This window comes from Electrophorus electricus, chromosome 1 (genome assembly GCF_041902795.1).
Source record: "Electrophorus electricus isolate QZ-2024a chromosome 1, ASM4190279v1, whole genome shotgun sequence".
Lineage (NCBI taxonomy): Eukaryota > Metazoa > Chordata > Actinopteri > Gymnotiformes > Gymnotidae > Electrophorus > Electrophorus electricus.
In genome coordinates, this window is record NC_137497.1 from 44,919,348 (window position 1) to 44,939,137 (window position 19,790).

At 47.4% G+C, this 19,790-nt stretch overlaps 1 protein-coding gene across 13 annotated transcripts in view; it reads right to left on the reverse strand.

The window, feature by feature from the left end:
• Nucleotides 1–2,202: 2,202 nt before the first annotated feature.
• The window catches only part of relch (RAB11 binding and LisH domain, coiled-coil and HEAT repeat containing), a 30,058-nt gene continuing 12,470 nt past the window's right edge, over nucleotides 2,203–19,790 (reverse strand). For 4 of the 13 annotated variants that reach the window (XM_035526691.2, XM_035526686.2, XM_081721862.1 and 1 more), the window contains 19 exons: nucleotides 18,207–18,319; nucleotides 17,997–18,087; nucleotides 16,223–16,294; nucleotides 14,958–15,098; nucleotides 14,599–14,763; nucleotides 13,612–13,756; nucleotides 12,564–12,720; nucleotides 11,258–11,381; nucleotides 10,898–10,946; nucleotides 10,335–10,414; nucleotides 9,619–9,725; nucleotides 8,479–8,578; nucleotides 7,708–7,790; nucleotides 6,630–6,693; nucleotides 6,268–6,406; nucleotides 5,922–6,038; nucleotides 4,478–4,566; nucleotides 3,801–3,871; nucleotides 2,203–3,683 (listed from right to left, as the gene is read on the reverse strand). In XM_035526691.2, the coding sequence (XP_035382584.1) occupies nucleotides 3,560–3,683; nucleotides 3,801–3,871; nucleotides 4,478–4,566; nucleotides 5,922–6,038; nucleotides 6,268–6,406; nucleotides 6,630–6,693; nucleotides 7,708–7,790; nucleotides 8,479–8,578; nucleotides 9,619–9,725; nucleotides 10,335–10,414; nucleotides 10,898–10,946; nucleotides 11,258–11,381; nucleotides 12,564–12,720; nucleotides 13,612–13,756; nucleotides 14,599–14,763; nucleotides 14,958–15,098; nucleotides 16,223–16,294; nucleotides 17,997–18,087; nucleotides 18,207–18,319 (2,031 nt within the window). In that variant the 3' untranslated portion in view covers nucleotides 2,203–3,559. The other 9 variants (XM_035526688.2, XM_081721880.1, XM_035526695.2 and 6 more) reach the window with 7 other exon arrangements.

Below are 19,790 nucleotides of genomic sequence, written 5' to 3' on the forward strand. Positions count from 1 at the left end.
TATGAGGGAGAGAAATGAAAGTTGAAAAATATGTGCATGAATCAAATGCATCTACATAAGATTTAAACGTGCTGTGTTTGGAAAAGCCTTCAGAACTGGCTGCAACTGCAAGCGCGCGGCAAAACCCGGCCTCTGACAGCAGCAGGCTTGACCTGGTGCGGCCTTGGCACGCTCAGTTTTAGTTTTTTAATCAGAAAACGATGCATTATAAGTTGTATAATGTAAAATGCACAAGGTATGCAAGAAGGTTGGCAAATTACAGCAACTTGCCGAGATAACAGATTAGCTGCCACTAACTAACGGCTAACTGCTATTAAAAAGGATAAGCAGCAAAAAAAATATTACAAGTAAATTTAATTAGAAATGTGAAAGAAATGTCACCTAAATGAAGCCAACGTTACCATGTGGATGTGAATTTAAACTCGTAAAGCGACTGCCCTGGTCGCCCTGACCTCTTCACTGAGAGCGCGGGGGTTTGGGGACTTAAAGCCTCGCTTGGACGGTTTTGTGATCGGTTCAGAGGATGGCACGAGGAAAACGAGACTGCTCGCGATGCCCGTCCCCGCCGGCCTGCTAGTAGCTCGCGAGATGCGGTAAGCGAGGGCACGACACTGAACCCTTTGTAGCATGCTGTGTCTGCGCCATCTACACTAGGCTCTACGAGACAGGTTGGTGTTAAGATGCTGAAATAAGATCATTCAAGCAGCAAAAGCCACGTGCTGGAATATAACCTTTAATTACTAAGGAAGTCTTTGTCCTTTAGCAGCGAACAGCAGCAGTGGCCGTGACGCACAGACAATGGGACCGTGCAGGCTCGTGTCATGAGTCTGGAACCTGTCTGGAGTAAGGGCGCGTGCTACCAGCCGGAAATGCGGAGTTTGGACTCGCGCCAGGTCTTCCCTGCTTCTCGCCTTGGACTTCATACCGCGAGCTGCCTCGTCTGTGTGCACTGGAGCTGTTAGTACCTGATTTGAATAACTGTCGTTGGGGGGGGGGGGAATACGGGAAAACTATTGCGCAACCCCGCATGCAAATCCGAGGCCAAGATTGTGCTTGCGAGAATGCGGTAGGTTCACGAGACACTTTTTTCAAATGTTACCCGATCGGATTTTGGCTTTTGAATTGTACTAAATAATGCTGTGTTCGTGTGTGTGTGTGCGCGCCCGCGCGCACAGGGACTTATCATTCGAAATGCAAAGCGGGGGGTAAGCGGGGACCTGGATTAATGCGCGCGGAGCCTGCTTTCCTGCTATGCAGGAGTGGCTCGTGATGTATTTGCGCTATTAAACACCTCCGAGCGGCGCAGTAACGGGCCACGGGCCCCGGGCCCTTATTGTGCAGCCTCACGGCGTGGAGCGTTCGCAGGATCGCGGTCTGATGTTCACGTGCGGCGGTCGATCAGCCATGTCTGAAGATGGTCCGCGTGCAAGCGTCTGCAGAGCGACTCCACATAAAAACCTTTTGGTGCCTGAGGTTAGAAACGTAGCCTCCTGCTCGCGTGCAGGTGGCAGTTCCGCTCTGAGTCCAGCACTCATCACAGCGGAGAGCCGCGCGCCGAACACGAGCTGCAGTCTTGTTATAGACTTGGTAAATAACTGAACACCCGCGGAAAGGTTCAGGGTTGTGAGGGTTTGGGAGCAGTCTCCCTCTCTCCTGGTTGCTCTGGAAAGGCTTCAAACGTCTGACTCACGGTACCCTCCGAGTCTTTGCTCGTGACTCAGATGTGCCTGCTCGCGACACGTTTAACCACAAGTTAAACGTCCGCGCGCTGTGATTTACAGCTGAACTCCAACCCCGCCGCACCCGATCACAGCGGGAACACAGCGCGTTAGGCACTAACCGTTCCCTTCGCCCGTTTGGTAAAAGGTGGAAAAAAGGCCGTGCGCCTCGTGACTAATTAAACGTAAATGTTAAAGATTAAACATGCAAATCCAGTCCTGGAAGAACTCCTACGAAGTTATTTATTGACACGGACGCAGATCCGAATGCCTTCACCGGGCAGACGAGGACGAGATTCTGGACATGAGCTAGTGAGCCTTGAAAGGCCCACACAAAACTGGCCCGTGCAGGTCGCGCGTGCTGACGTTACACCCGGGACCCGTGAGCAGGCGCGGGCGGCTCAGTAATACATGCTCTAACTCTCTGCTAATGAGTCTGGTCAGGACAAGGACACCACGCGCCATACACACCACTCACACCGTGTGATGATCACTTTTTTATTATGACACCGATTTCCAATATACATGATACAGGGATGATGTTCTTCAGTGTATTAGTTATTTACTGTTTGCGCATATCCAAAAGAAAACCAGAACCCGAATATTACACACACTGATAGAAAACATCTCCAGAGACACTGCAACACGAAGAGGTCAAGACAAGAAGGGAATCATTATTAAAGTTTGTTTTTTTCCTTCATAAATTTGACATGTCTAAAAGACAAAGCAAATCTGTAGTGATGTAAATAAAACAATTTCAGAACAACAAAAAAAGTGCAAATTTCTTTGGAGGTTGGAAAAAACGTTGACATAAATAAGATATAAAACAGACTACCAAAGAAGCCGGGTGAGGGGAAAGGCAGCCGTCTGACTTCAAGTAGCAGGCCCCAGGCAGCAGAGGATCATGGGAAACACCCACCCTCACACTCACTTCTTTCTCTGGAAGACGTTAGCCAGCATGGCCCCTGACGTGGTCAGCTGACCCATCTTGCTCAGGAACTTGGTCTTGGCATCTTCACCCACCAAACTGGCTGCGATAGACATGGACCTGAAGGAAAAGAGCCCGTCTTCAAACTCCTCCTGTATCGACTTGTGATTATTGTTGCTTGGGTTATTTAAGCTTGGCATTAAAGTTTACACTTCTCCGTTTATGGTATTTTACTGTAATTAAAGTTGATAAGAGCTTGTGGCACAGACTGCTGCACAAGTACAGATTTATGTATACACACACACACACACACACACACACCCACCAGAGCCAGTAGCAGAACCATGCTTGTGTTGTCAGCCTGCTGGCACTTCTCTGTTTATAATACAAACCTGTATTTATGTATTTATGTTACAACACGACTCAACTTATCAGGTCACGATCGAGTAGCTTCAGTTTTCCAAAAAGAAATCATCAAACAAAGCAGACCAGGAACAGACCCTGACAAGCTGCAGCTACTTTAGGGATGCAAAGCCTACTGAAAACTGAGAATTCAATTGTGTTAAAAGCATTTTAATTATATACTGTATCGGTTCATTCCAACCATATACACAAACATTTACATTTATGGCATTTATCTGACGCTTTTATCCAAAACGACTTACAATTCTGTCTGAGCACATCTTGAGCAATTGAGGGTTAAGGGTCTTGCTCAGGGGCCCAACAGTGACAACTTGGCAGTAGTGGGTTTTGAATTGGCAACCTTCTGATTACTAGTCCAGTACCTGAACCACCGAGGCACCACTGACAAAAGAACCGGGTCAGAGTGAGGAACTGCTCGACTGAGCCGTGACGGTAACATTAACCATTGGCATTGTTCTTGCTGTTAAGATACGAAGAAAGACTTGTAATTTCAATCAACACAGTCCTGTTTTAACTCAACGACCATCTTTCGATACTGTCCTGGGGTCAGGAGCTGGATTGCTAAAGTCCTGTACCAATGTCCTGCACACCTGCAGGGAAGCGTCAGGAACCTTCTGAGTTACCGTGGGATTGAGAGAAACAAAAGTGAAGCTTTTGCACAGAACAAGGAAAACAATCATGGAGGAATAAAGGTCAAAGGTCATGGGTTAGGCAAGAGGCAAAGTTCCTACCCTGGTGGCTCTCCCATTGCACGACTCTCCACCTTCAGCTCACACTCCTTAACCATGGAGCTCAGAATAACCTGGGAGAGAGAGAGAGAGAGAGAGAGAGAACGGTTAGAGATGGCGGGAAGTCTGACGGCATGGCGCTCAGGGCGTTAACGGCGCGTCAGATGGGCACTAGTGCGCCAGGTCAAGGTAGGCAACATGACTGTGAGGACAGGAAGACAAAAATAATTTTAGAATCACAGAAACTATGATTGAAGTCACATGTTGCTCAGTTGTACTCGGAGTTGAGACAAATAGCAAAACGCTCCAGCTAAACTGTTAATGACTATGTAGTTACGTACCATGAAATACTAAACAAACAAACAACCAGTTTATTACATCCTAAAGCAGGGACAGGTCATGCTCTGAAACAGTGCCATCCAATCAGACTGCAGTGAAGTACCTCCCACCACAGACTGTCATGGATGACAATCATGGATGACAAGCATGTAATATGTAATATTAACTGCTACAATGGCATGCTGGGTCCAATAAATCGATCAATAAAAATGTTTAACGACTTCTGTTTTAACGTTTATCCTGCACACAGACATTTATAAGATTAATTCACACATTTTAAAAAGGAAACCAGATTTGTGGAGTGTATTGTGTTGGTGAATCCTGGAGGATTCAGATTTTACCTCATGCTCTGGAGAAAGATGCTCCATATCTGATCTCAGGCACCGCAGACCAGGAAGAAAATGATTGAGCATAACCTCCTCAGAGATAACTGGGATTACGGAGTTAAAGGAACGTGAGATTATAGTAGTGATCATAACCTCCTCAGATAACTGGGATTACGGAGTTAAAGGAACGTGAGATTATAGTAGTGATCATAACCTCCTCAAATAACTGGGATTACGGAGTTAAAGGAACGTGAGATTATAGTAGTGATCATAACCTCCTCAGATAACTGGGATTATGGAGTTAAAGGAACATGAGATTATAGTAGTGATCATAATCTCCTCAAATAACTGGGATTATGGAGTTAAAGGAACGTGATGAGTTTACAGTAGTGAGGACCACTGCGACCCCACACAGACAGACAGACACAGGCTGTAAGACAGGCCATGAGTTAAATACACAGACAGGAAGGTGAGAATGACAGATTTTATGAAATAAAGGAAAGTGAGCAAAAGAAGAAGGAAACAAATGGGGAGGGAGGGAGAGAGCGAGAGAGAGAGAGAGAGCGAGAGAGCGAGAAGGACGGATGTGTAGACGCCAGCCAGCCACCCCCACACAGACACAGTTCTGCTGGGAAGGAGGACCAGGGCCTGGTGCTGGAGTTGGCTGGTCCAACATCACAGTGCTCTGTGGAGAGCACCACCAGCCACCCTGCAATTTACCGCCCAGAAACAGCTGAGGTTTGCCTTCTTAAGTTCCCTGCCAGCAGGACACGTAAACATTTTCAGAACGACACAACTCTCGGAAGACGTGTGTATGTGTGTGTGTGTGTTACAGGACAGACAGGCTGTGTCAGCCAGTGGGGTTCCAGTTAGTTTGAAATAGTTGAACAAGATTCAAGACAGGGATGGGGTGGGGTGAATAAAGAGAGAAGGAGAGAGAGAGCGTAAGAGAACGCAGGAAAGACTGTGTAAATCAGCTTCCTGTTGGATGGAATTCGGCTGAATTCTCACATGGATTCCGTGGTCTGCACAGTTGATTGAAACCTCAGTTAAAGTCCGAGACTCCGAGAGAACAGTGACCACAGCACAACTCCACCGGACACTGGAACTGTGGCGTAGTCCACATCATTAACATTTTCCACTGAATCCCCCTGAACATAATGAGACACAAACCCACATTATAGTTCTGGGCGTTGTGTGTGTTCAGGAGTAACGGGGCTACAAGGCACACCACTGCCACACACACCCACCCACTCACCACTGCTGCTCGAATCGCACACACCCACCCACACAAAAGAAGGATTTAGGTGACTTTTACTGTAAAAAAAAAAAAAAAGAAAAAGAAAAAAAAACATGTTTACACAATCCTAACTGAAGAGACTGAAAAGAGCCTCATGTGGACTGGGAGTGGGGTGTGTGTGTGCGTATGTGTAGGAGGAGAGCTGTAGAGGGTGGATACAGCAGCAGGACAGGGCGCTGTAGGCTTCAAACAGCTGGCTGGCCACATCCATGCGCTTCTGCTCTACTGTCTGCATGTTGTTGACCATGGCCAGCTTGTGTAGGTGAGGAAGAACAACTGCACAGAGACCGAAGTATGAGACACACCCACCCACATACATACATACACACACACCTGCACGTATGTACACATGCTCAAATATGCACACAAAAAATACACAATACTAAATACTTGTTTTGCTGAATTAGAAACAGTTCAACCAGAAACCGCAGAGGGGAACGTTACCTCTATGTGTGTGTGTGTGTGTGTGTGTGTGTATGCACGCACATGTGCCGGCTGATCTTACACTCATCTCTGAACCTGGGCTCGGCGTTGGGTCCCACCCTCCCAAACGTTTTTATAATCTCCATGTGTAATGAGTGCTGGTCCTGATACTGTGGGTCCTCCAGAAAAGAGGCCAGCTGCATCTTAACCCGCTCCAGCAACTGGAACACACACACATGCACACACACTAGGTAGATAAATTAACTCATTCACACGACCCATCAGATGTACACTGGCATCCATGATGCCAAACTCACGAGTGAGTGGTGTGAGGTGAGGTGAAATGTCAAACACTTATCCAAAGACATAACAAGAACTCTCTGTGTGTGCGTGTGTGTGTGTGTGTGTGTGTGTGTATACGCGCGCGTGGCATCAGGTCCGCACCTCTCGCTGCGTTACAGTCTCCATAATGGTCCCGAATGCTGGGATCGTGGAGATCCTCACAGAACTGCAAACAGAAACCCAATCAGAACAAAGGCATCGAAACCCAGTCAGCCAGCCCACCACCCCATCTCACCCCGCATGACCCACGAACCAATCACAAGCTCTGGTGGAGAATGGAGTAAGCCAGGATGGTTAAATGTCAGACGATCATGCCAATGGCAGTACAGAAACGACAACACTAGTGCATCACAACAAAAACACAAAATCCCCCCCCAAAACACAACCCCTACCCCATCCCACCCTCCAAAAAAAAGAGTAAAAACCCCAAACAATAACACTAAGTAACAAACAGACCAGACCAAGAGAACGCAGAGACAGGATACAGGTGGTCAGGTGTCTCGTGGCTGAGGTAAACTCACAATTCAGGACCACTGCACAAGGTAATTAGGGCTGGGGCAACTCGCTTGTCAATTAAGGCCTCATTCATGCCTCGAAGGATCAGCTGCAAACCGGAGAAGACGTGTGGGTCAAACGCGCTCGCTCACACGCTCACACACACACACACACACACACAGGACCTAGCAGGACAGAGAGAGGGATTGGGGGTCTTATCTGGGGCCGGGAGAGGGGTTGTCTAGGCAAATACGAGGCCAGACGGATGGACAGATGGATGGACAGACGGGCGGACGTTGAGAGACACGTGCAGCTCTGCTCCAAGCCTGTGGCGGTTAGTGGCGGCTGAATAATTGGACTAGCTTAATGACATTAGTGTGGCACACAAACACACAGGCGTGCTCCTTCAGACCTTGGTCTGCTCAGACAGACAGTCCTCCTCACACAGGAGCTGTACACATGACGTTTGGCTCATTCTTTCACTTTTGCTTTTGGTTTTTTTGCGATTTTACAGGTTGCCAACCTGGAATCTGAACTCGGGCTCCTGAATCACAGTTCAGTTCTGTGTGCAAAAAAAGAAATCCTCAGAGAAGATGAAGATGACTGAGGGAGGAGTAACGTGAGCCGTGCTGATCAGACCGGAGGTTGAGAGGTGTGTGAGAGGAGGAGGCAGGCGAAGACTTACATTTCAGGATCACTGGAGAGTGTGATAAGAGCTGGAACGACTCTCTGAGCTACTAGAGTTTCATTCACCCCTTTCACCAACAGCTGATTGGTCAGAGCAGGGGTGATGTCACACAGGACGCATGGAAGGAGTGAGCAGATATCATGAAAAACCATGGGGGGGGGGGGTAGAGGGAGAGGGGGGCAGAATGAGAGAAAAAGAAGGGGTAGAAAAAGAGAAAAAGAAAAACAAAAGTAACAGAATAAGCACAGTGCTGACGCGCACACACACACACACACACACACACACACACTCGCACAAGATCAAGAGAGGTACAGAGAGGGGCTGAATGGTCTAATGTGGAGGTGTGGGGAGTCGGGTGTCAATCACAGGAACTAAAGCGAGCCAGGCAGCCGTCACTAAAGCTACAGCCAGAGAGGAGGAGAGCGGACAGCAGCATCACGCTCTGCTCCCCCAACGGAGACAGAGGGGCAGGTTGATGGAACGTTGGTCTGGTTTGGTTTTTTTGTCCCTAAACAATTCCGGATGAGGACAGCAAGCGTACAGCAGTGCGCGCACGCGCACACACACACGAAGCTACGGTAGCTGGCTGTGCTGCTGAGGACAATATGGGTGGATTTACATGTACAAGGGTACAATGCACAAGGGGGTGCTATAGGGAGGTCAGGGAGGGTCCATCAAGTTCAAAGCCAAGCAACCAAACACTCAATATACTGGAGTATTATAACATTAATCAATGAAGTTGATTAGGAAACTGAAAGGCGGACTGACCTCGAACATGCGAGCGGCTGTGCAGCGGACCAGAGCCGAGGTGTGGACCACCCCGAACCACAGAACTGTCAGCAGCAGCTCATGGTACGCGGGGTTGGCCCTAAACACACACACACACACACACACACACACACACACACACACACACACACACACACACACACACACACACACACACACACACACACACACACACACACACACACAAAGAAACGCACAGATAAAATGAAACTTCAGTGTGTAGTCTGCGGTTAAGGTCGTACAAATGCAGGCTGGTCTACTGCTGAGTGAGACAGAGGAAACTGCCCCCGACTACCGTGGAAACTGCCCCCACCACTAGTCAGTATTGGGCTTCTATAATCTAGCATGTGTGAGAAAAACAGTCAGCGTTCAGCAGTGTGTGACAGAATGACTTACTGTAACCCCGTTACTGTACTGAGTGACAGAATGACTGTAACCACGTACCCTTTACCGCAGTTACCATAACCCTTTATGTGTGGGCAAATCTCGCCAGTGTGTTCCAGTGTGCACACCAGCATAACAGTTACGGTAGTCCAGTGTGAGTAGGGAACATTCACAGACCGCTCTGGTGTGTACGAGTGAAAAATTAAACATGAGCCGTTATTCTTAAACTGGAATATTACTGAGACCCATTCATAAGGCCCACGGATTGAAAAAATAAAACCCAGACCAGAAGGCCCACTGTAAACATGCTTTTTGGTTTTTCTCCAAAATAATACATTTAGCCATTTCAAACTGACCACTGGACACTACAGCAGCATTGTCCCCTACACCCTGTCTGCCCGCCTCCCACACGGTCCCATACGCCCCGGTATCATTGTCCCGTGGGCTCTTGCTATCAGATCTTTTTTTTTTTGTTTGTTTTTGTTTTTGTTTGTGTATTATGCATCTTCAACATGTACCTTCTGTAAAGCGATGGTGCATTTATAACAGGAATTACTGCACTGTGTGATTAAAGAATCACTAGAATGTTCTCGATGGATTACAAAACAAAATGAGTGTCTGGGAGATTCAGGAAGCACACTGGCCAGCCAATTAGGTCTCCAGCTGGAGCTAGGTGAGTTTAGAGCCCGGGTCCGAACCACATCTGAACCAGGGCCGTGCGAGTGGCTCTCTTACCCCAGCTCCACAAACGAAGCCTTCAGACTGTCCAGAGGAGCGTGAGAGAGAGACAGAGTGGTCATAACGTCCTCCAAGAAAGCAATCAACAGCTTACGATCTTCTTCCTGTTCAAAAAATTAGTTTTGAGTTGATGAGAGAGAAAACCAGAAACAGAAAAAGAGAGAAAGTGCGAGAGAGAGAGAAATGAGAGTGAGAAAGATTTCACAATAAACTTTATTAATCAGTTACGATATACAAGCACACGACATTCAAAACAGCTTACAATTTCAAAAATGAAAAAGAAAAATTATATGAACTTTTTTTTTTGAAATCACCAAAAACCTGACATCTCATCTTTCACAGAACACAAAACATCACTGTAACCCCAAATATTTTCAAAAGTCAAATCATTCATAGCAGAACAAAACTTCAATTCTAACAGTATACAACATCAATCTGTTAAACACATTTACAACACTGCTGTCAGTTTGGCCCTCAGTCACACACGCCCTACTGACCCACACGGCCATCTGAGGTCACCCTAGAATGAAATTTAAAAGTTGACTTTGTGCTTTCTTCTTCTGTGTGTAATTATACCCACAAATAAAGAGTGCTGATATAAAAGAGAGAGGGGGGTGGGGGTGGGGGGGAAGACAGACAGACAGACAGACAGGGACAGACAGACAGACAGGGACAGACAGACAGGGACACAGGCAGCTCTGTGCAGCTCTGACCTGGTTGTAGCAGGTCAGGACTCCTGTTGCATAGATGGGAACTGTAGCCTTGGTCAAAACACCGTTACCAGCAGTGGCATCTAGAACACATGACACACACTACATACAGATGCTGTGTGGTTTTACAGTTAATCTCACACATGCTAAGATCTTACTGAAGGATTCTGGGGGAAAAAAATCTGTTACTTCAAAGGATGACTTTAAATGAAGAGAGAAAAAAAAAATTTAATCGAACATATTTAGCAGGAAAATGTATTGAGACATGAACAATCGAACATGCACTGAGACATGAACAATCAAACATGCATTTGAAACATAAATAATCAAATATGCATTGTCCTCCCTGGCAGAGAATTCAACCACAAGAACCCTAAACATTCAAAAGATGATAGAAAAACCTCACTAGCAATAAAACACAGAAATACAAATTTAACAGACCACTGCAGTGATTATGTATGCATTTTACTGAGAGATTAAGGAGAGGGGTGTGTGTGTGTGTGTGTGTGTGTATGTATGTGTGTGTGTGTGTGTGTGTTATTCTTGGAGAAGTAAACCCTACTTACCCACGTTCTCCTCGGACAGCCGCAAGATTTCCTGGAACTGGGGCTTTACCTTCAGAGAGAAGGGGGGAGAAGGAGAGAGAGAGAGAAAAGAAGGGAGTGAAAGCAGGAGAGGGAGGGAGAATGAGAGGGAAAGAGAGAGAGAGAGGACAGGAGAAGGAGAGAGGGAGAGAGATGAAGAGAGAGAGGGAGGGAGAGAAAGTCCAAGTGAGACTGAGCAAACACACATCAGCAGCGCAGCCTTCCCGCTGTGTCGCGCCAAAGCAAGCAGCAGAAACTCCAGAGGGAGTCAAACACAGGTTAGCCGCCCTCCGACCCCAGGGGACGTCAAACACAGGTCAGCCGCCCTCCGACCCGACCCACCTTGGTGTTGGTGAAGGTTTTGCCAAACGTCCGGCACAGCCTCCAGAAGAAGCGTGAGAACTCGTGCACACAGGTGGAGGAGGAGACGTTGATCCCGCCCACTATCTCTATGAGACGAGGGAGACTGAGGGGTGAGAAAGAAAAAGAGTCAGTGAAAGGTCAAAGAGGATAGGTCAGAGCGATCAGTGTCGCCAGCTGGGGCCCACACGACTTTAATCCATGACCCCCTGGAGCAGCGGCTGTGGAGAGGCAAACCAAACAGAGGAACGGGGGAGGAACGTGTACTCTTGACTTTGGCTTTGGTTTTCTTTTCTCATCAGATGGAGTTTGACAAGTTGCTGATTCTTTTTCTAGATGACCACATGTAAGTGTGTGAGGCAGCAAAGACACACACACACAAACACACACACACACAGAGGTAGAGTGAGACACGTGCGCGAAGAGTGAGACGCAAGAAGAGTGACACCTACACAGGAAGAGTAGACTCTACCTCTGTGTGTGTGTTCATTAATAGGACAGAGGCTACCAGCACTCACACAGCCCAGTAATCTGTACAACATTAGTAGACCACACAGCACAGACGAATGCCAGAAAGACATCAGCACTGCCAAAACAGATCCCGTCTGGACACTAGAGTAAACAATCTAAACATGAGCTCTGAACAGACAGCAGCAAACAGCAAAATAAAAACTTAAGGGTGCTTCAAAATCCAAACCTAAAAAAAATTGACAATTGATTTGATTAAGGAGCAAGACGGAAGGAAATGATCAAATCAAAAGCACAGAGATCCAAACACCATCAACACACGTCTGCTCTACTGTGAGACATTAGAGAATTAGAGACATACACTGAGAACCAGAAAGGCACAACACATGACACTAATCAAAACAACTGGAATAACCTTCGAGACCACGAGGAATTGGCAATACAGAGTAGGGACATTTGAACAAACCATTTCCAGACCCTCTTCCAAAAAAGTCAAATGCAAATCTACAACAAAATCATATAAACCAAAAACACTGGAGCTGGAATTGTCCGTTAAAGACGATCAAAACCCATCAGACTTCTCAGTTACTGACCAGGAACTTACGGAGCACATTAACAAACTAAAATCAGTTTTTAACATTTATATTTATTAACTGGCCAAATGCTTTCTGTGCCAGAAAACAATACATACCAGTAGGAATTCCAGTCAAAATTTGGCTAAAAATATTTGACTCTGTAATTCATCCATGATTGTGTGTGCGTGCATGTATGTGTTTGTATGTGTGTGTGTGTTCCGGTGTGCGTGTGCAGGGTCACTCACAGCTGGTTGACCACCCACAGGAGTCTGTCCCACCCTGCAGTACCCTCGTGCTGGAGCTGGTGTTCGTACAGATGCAGCAGCGCAGCCAACTGCTCCCTGCCGCCCACCAGGGTGGACACATCCTGGAGGGGAGAGGCTGGGCGTGGGAACCGCGTCACTGTGGGGGCACACACACGCACGCACGCACGCACGCATACACACGCACACGGACACGCGCACGCATACACACAAACACGCAAGCACGAGCGCATATACACGCGCGTGTTCGCACGCACGCACACGCATACACACATGGACGCATACATACACACCCGCACGCATACACACACATATATAGGCACGCATGCAAGCACACACATACATGCACTCGCACACACACACGCACATACACACGCATACACGTACATACACGCACACACATACATACACACGCGTGCATGCATACACAAATACGCACGCATACACACACACACACACGCACGCACACACGCGCATACGCACACACACACACGCGAACACACACGCGTGCACACGCGCGCATGCATACACAAATACGCACGCATACACACATACAAACGCACGCGCGCATACACACACATACGCACGCACGCACATGCACACACGCGCGCACACACGCGCACACACACACGCACCTCATAAGAACCAGGAATAGACTAAAAACTGCAGGAGAGCTCTCAGTCTCTCAGTTTGGCAGCAACATATAAGTGATAAAGAACAACAGCACAATGAAGGAGCACAGAACACAGTGTGGGTTGGGGGGCGTTTGTGTGTGCGTGCATGTGCGTGTGTGTGTGGGGTGTGGGTGTGTATGTGCATGCATGCCTGTGTGTGTGTGTGTGTGTGTGCTCTTTGTGGGGACCAAATAATCCCATGGTAACAGGATGGCTTTATCATTTCTGATATTGTTGAATTTTTTTCTTTCAGGTTAGGGTTGGGGTATGTTGGGGTACAAACCCAGATTTCTATATGAGCTCCAGTAACTGACAGTGCAGAAACAGGGCATAACTGTGGAAGGTAACGGCCTCACCCTCGATCGGAGTGACTTCATTGGCCAGTCGGGCGCGGCCGGTGAACGGGGCGTTCTGGAGCACCACGGCAAACAGGGGTGGGATCAGAGACTGCAGTGCAGACAGGAACATGTGCAGTTTATGTTCATCCAAACCATGTTCACCCTGGGAAAGAGGGAGTGAGTGAGAGTGAGAGAGAAAGATAAAGCAAAAGAGGGAGAGAGTGAATGTAGAAAGGAGTCCCCTAAGCCAGCTGGTCCTGAGACTCACTAAAATAACAACCAGCACAGAGCCTCGGGATCAAAAGCTCCCCCAAACCATCAGACACAGCCAAATTATAAATGGTATGTAAAAATACACCAGCAATTTAAATCCAGAATGAGAGCAGAATACTGAAACCCCCAAAAGGACCATTCTAACGTCTGTGCTACTGAGTTCTTCAGTTAGACAATGTACCTGACCACAAAGACAAAGAACTAACTTAGAAAAGACCCAGAGAGCACTGAACTTGGCCATTGCAAGCAGACCTGCTGTGCAAAGAGGACAGAGCTGCTGCCAAAGAGGACAGACCTGAGGGGACAGACCTGCTGCCCAGAGAGGACAGACCTGAGGGGACAGACCTGCTGCCCAGAGAGGACAGACCTGAGAGGACAGACCTGCTGCCCAGAGAGGACAGACCTGCCGCCCAGACGCGACAGACCTGCCGCCCAGATGCCCGGAGAGGACAGACCTGACAGAACAGACCTGCTGCCCAGAGAGACTGGTGAAGACAGAGGTGCACTTCCTCACCCCAAGTCCTAAAATGAACCTGTTAGAAACCCATTACAGCATCTGTCCTGAGAGCCCAAATACACTTAGAAAGAGACAGAAATGATAGAAATAAAAGAAAAATGGTGTGTGTGTGCGTGCGCACGCGCGTGTAAGAGTGTGCGTGCGCACGCGTGTGTGCGCGTGTGAGAGTGTGCGTGCGCACGTGTGTGCGAGTGTGTGCGTGCGTGTGTCCACACCTGCAGTAGTCTCTCTATGCGCGTGAGTAGAGAGGGGATGAGGTGAGACTGCAGATTGCCCAGTTCTGTGGTCCAGGCTGCGAACGCAGGGATGAACACCTGGTGTGTAGCACTGACCACCCGCTCAGACAGGTCGCTTAGCGACAGCAGCATTAGTTCAAAGCCCTGCACACACACACCCCCATAAACCAGGTAGACAACATTAGTAAACGGTCTGTTACACACTAACAGCACGTCTGTCTTGTGGGTCTGATATGAAATGATTGTGTTTATAACAAAACCCTTACGAGAGAAAATCACGTTCACCACAAGAACAACAAACTTTAGTGAAGTGCATACACCCCCCACCCCCACCTCACCTGGGAGTATTTATCAGGGTCATCAATGTAGCCCATGATGATGCCCAGACTTCGGACCACGGCCTCCCGCACCAAGTCCACTTTGTCCTCTGCCAACATCTGCTGTAGCATGGATAGAACCAGGGAGCTACGGATCTCCTTCTGACACACACACACACACACACACACACACACACACACACACACACACACTCTTATGAAAGATGTGCAAATACTAGAAAATTCTGAAGTAAACTTGCAGTAAACAGAAGAAAGTGAGGTGATCAGCAGACTGATGTGAGGTGACCTCTGATTCCGCTCTGCACAGATGGACCTCTTTAATGCTGCTACTCTGTTACTCTGCTAATCTCTACTCTGTTACTCTGCTAATCTCTACTGTTGCTGATAATCTCTACTCTTATGCACTGCTAATCTCTACTGTTACTCTACTAATCTCTACTGTTACTCTACTAATCTCTACTGTTACTCTACTAATCTCTACTGTTACTCTACTAATCTCTACTCTGTTACTCTACTAATCTCTACTGTTACTCTGATCATCTCTACTCTGTTACTCTGATAATCTCTACTCTGTTATGCACTGCTAATCTTGTTACTCTACTAATCTCTACTGTTACTCTGCTAATCTCTACTGTTGCTCTGCTAATCTCTACTGTTGCTCTGCTAATCTCTACTCTGTTATGCACTGCTAATCTCTACTGTTACTATGCTAATTTCTACTCTGTTAATCTCTACTCTGTTACTCTGCTAATCTCTACTGTCTGTTACTAATCTCTACTGTTACTCTGCTAATCTCTACTGTTACTCTACTAATCTCTACTCTGTTATGCACTGCTAATCTGTTCTGTTAGTCTACTAATCTCTACTCTGTTACTCCACTAATCTCTACTGTTACTCCACTAATCTCTTCTCTGTTATGCACTGCTAATCTCTACTCTGTTACTCTACTAATCTCTACTCTGTTACTCTACTAATCTCTACTCTCTGTTATGCACTGCTAATCTCTACTCTCTGTTAGTCTATTAATCTCTACTCTCTGTTAGTCTATTAATCTCTACTCTGTTACTCTGATAATCTCTACTCTCTGTTATGCCCCTCTCTGGTTAAATACTCCACAACCCTCTGCAGGATAGAACTACATCTACTCTAGACATATTTGAAATGCTCAGGCAATACTGGGTCCTAATCTCATGCTGTAAAATGCAAAAATAGGTGTGTGTGTGTGTGTGTGTGTGTGTGTGTGTGTGTGTGTGTGTGTGTTTTACAGGCAGATATGGGGCCAGAGCGCCACAGGATTCTGCTACCAACAGCCTCCTCTCCGGGTACTTATGATTTATCTGGGCACACATGCACGCGCGCGCACACACACACACACACACACACACACACAAAAAAAAAATCAAGTGAGTCCATCGTCTCACCACAGGATTGCATTCCCTGCTGAGTTTACCAGCTCAGCTCTCTGACACTGCTTTCGTGAAAACAGCCCCTTAAGGAAGACTGCTAACCTTGAGGAAAGGTTCCTCCTCTGCTCAGATCCGCCACAGCATTCTAAAGTGCGTTTTTCCTTAACTCTGTGGTGTTGTCAAGACAAAGAAGTGTGTGCACATGCTGAAATTCTCCCACAAGGCCATTCCAGTGCTATGGCCAGACGAGTGTGTGTAGACTGGTCGTAACTGGTGTGGGTCTCTGAGGTTTCTAGGCTGAAGTGGGAAGTTCCAGCATTTAAGACAATCAGATATGACGGCCGATCTAGGAGGTCTGCTTCTGACTGCAGCTGTGGTTAGTGTCTGATGTCCCGGTCCAGTCCTGCAGGACTGGAGTCCTGTTTGGTGACCGCTCACACACACCTACCAAATCTGGGTTGACTGGTGAGTTGAGTCAGGTGTGTTTCATTAATATTAGTTTAGTGTAGCATTGTGTCCAGAGACCAGTGTGTTTTTGTAACACACCTGGTTCAACTCATCAACAGGTGTAGTAGGTGTGTTCCCCAGGACCGGGGTGGATGCCCCTGCCTGAAGACGACTCATCCAGCAGGTATCGCGTCCAGCAGGTATTGCGTCCATTTTATCAACTCTAAAGGGTTTTTCTCTTTGAAAAATACTAACGGCGTTTTTGAAGTTACCTCTCTCTCCACAACTGTGATAAATAAAAATGTTTAAATTCAGCAGGTTTTGTTTAAGTAATTTCTTGTCTGAATCACGAGATTGTTAATTAGTCAAATTTTCTAACAGGTATAAACTACAGCTACTGTGCATTAAAATGACGGAGTCGGGCAGTAGTCGCATCCGTGTGAGGTCTCCCTCCATCACACACAGAATCAGATAGGCGGCCTGTTGAAAACGGTCCCAACCAGCTCCAGTTTGGTCATGTGGGCAGTGTAGTGTGAACGCCGGTCAGCTGATCAGGCTCATGAGAGAGTAGAAGCTAACCGCACCACAGCCTGCGTTTCCCACAAAACACATCTGCTCGGCTCGCTTACGATGGCTAACCGACAACTGCAGGTGAAACAGAAGCTTTAAGTTTTTGAATTATAAAAATCTACCTGAATTCCTCAAACCTTTGCAGTGTTAAAAGGACTATTGATGCATTACCGAACACCTTGTTTACCTGGAGTGGAGACGGCACCAGAGTGCACTATGGGAAGAAGACAAGCTGGCATTTTGGCAGGATAACGTGTCCTGACACACTGCAAAAACTGTTAAGGAAAGGTTTGAGGAACATGACAGAGTTCTAACGTTTTGCACTGGAGTCTTAACCTGGCCTCCAAATTTCCCAGATCGTCCCAAGTGAGCATATGTGGGATGTGCTGGAAATACAAATGAATGAAGTTATATTTATATAGTACCTCACTTTAAGCTCACTTTAATTGACACACACACACACACACACAGTCACACACTGGTGTCTGATCCAGGGACTGCCACCTCTCAACCTAGAGGACTTAAAGGATAAAACACAAACAGCAGCACATACACACATATATACACACACACCTCACATGTGATCATGTATAATTGTGAGTGAGTGAACACAGACCTGTTCCCAGCACTGCGGCAGAAGCTCTGCCTCAACCCGTGTGGGCCCCACGTGGCGTGCGAAGGCCACACAGCCAGTCAGAATCATCTGCCTGAGGAGGGGGGTGGACCAAGAGCAGTTGGGCATGAGTGGACCAATGACAGATCAGCAAACACATTTTGAAGAACATTACTACGGTCCAGCCTATTACACGCACACAAACACACACACCTCTGGTCATCATCTGGCCTCTTGATTAGGTTGAAGAGGATGTGGAGAAGCTGATCTCTCTCCTTGGGCTCTGGGTGGAGACACGCCGTACACAGGATGAGAGGAATGAGCTCCTAAAACACACACACACACACACACACACACACACACACACACACACGAGATTGTAACTAGCACTGGACACACACATCCCCAGAGGAACATACAGGACATGATGCAGGTTTTGAGGAGAGCCAAGTACAGTACCCAGAAGGCCCTTTCGCCACAAAACGAGAAACCTACAGCGTCCAGGAGTGTCCATCCCCACATCGGAGAGTAGAACAGCAACTGGACTGTCTTCAAAGGGGCAGACACAAATATTTACTGGGTTTTTATTCCATGGCTTCTATATTGAGCTGACATTTCCAGATTAACACAACCAGGTTCACATTTGGCAGTGTTTACGTGAATCAGTGCCAAAGTAGCAGCAACAGGGACTGTACTAGCGCTGTCTGTGCTAATACACACAACAGCAGACGACTAAATTACACACCTCAGACAAGATGTGAGTGATAACGTCCAGCAGAGACCCAGCAGGAGACAGCGGGAGACAGAAGGAGACAGTGGGGCAAACGTGGCTACAATTCTGGTGAAGCAATGTGTTGGTTTGTAGTGTGTGTGTGTGTTGGTTTGTGTGTGTTGGCTTGGAGTGGGTGTGTTCGTGTGTGTGCATATAAGTTGGTTTGGGGGGTGTGTATGTGTGGGCGCACACACACTTGGCTCTGGTCTAAACACACAGGGGCGTCTGGACACACACAGCCTGCTCTGCCCTTGACTGTTGAGTAACCAAACCCTCCAGAAGAAAACTTGCCATTACATGCAAATTCTCATAATTACACCTGTATTAGTATGGACTCGGGCCTCGTGATTGGTTACCGCACCACGAGAGTACAGAACCAGCTTATGTCACAATGGAAACACACAACACATGCGCGCACACAGCTCCCTCTCTCTCTCTCTCTGTCTCTCTCTCTCTTTCTCTCCCTCTCTCTCTCACACACAGCTCTCCCTCTCTCTCTCACACACACGCACACACACACAGCTCTCCCTCTCTCACACACACACACACACACACACACACACACACAGCTCTCTCTCTCTGACACACACATCTCCCTCTCTCTCTCACACACACACAACTCCCTCCCTCTCTCTCTCACACACACACACAGCTCCCTCTCTCTCTCACACACACACAGCTCCTTCCCTCTCTCTCACACACACACACAGCTCCCTCTCTCTCTCTCTGACACACACACACAGAGCTCTCACACACGCACGCACACACACACACGCCTACTGCTGCTCCTTCTGCACGTGTGGCTGAACTCAGAACTCCATGTGCCCTCTGACAGCTGTTCCCTGATATCAGGACCTCTGAAAGGGTTTGGACACTATCACCATAAAACCGTGTGCCAAAGAGCAGCAACTCCTGCCAGGTGCACAAGTGAGACTTAACAGCCTATTGTTTAGTACCAGCTGCCATATCAGACTTTTAGGGTGTGTCTGAGTGTGTGTGTATGTGTGTGGTGTTTGAGCAGTTAA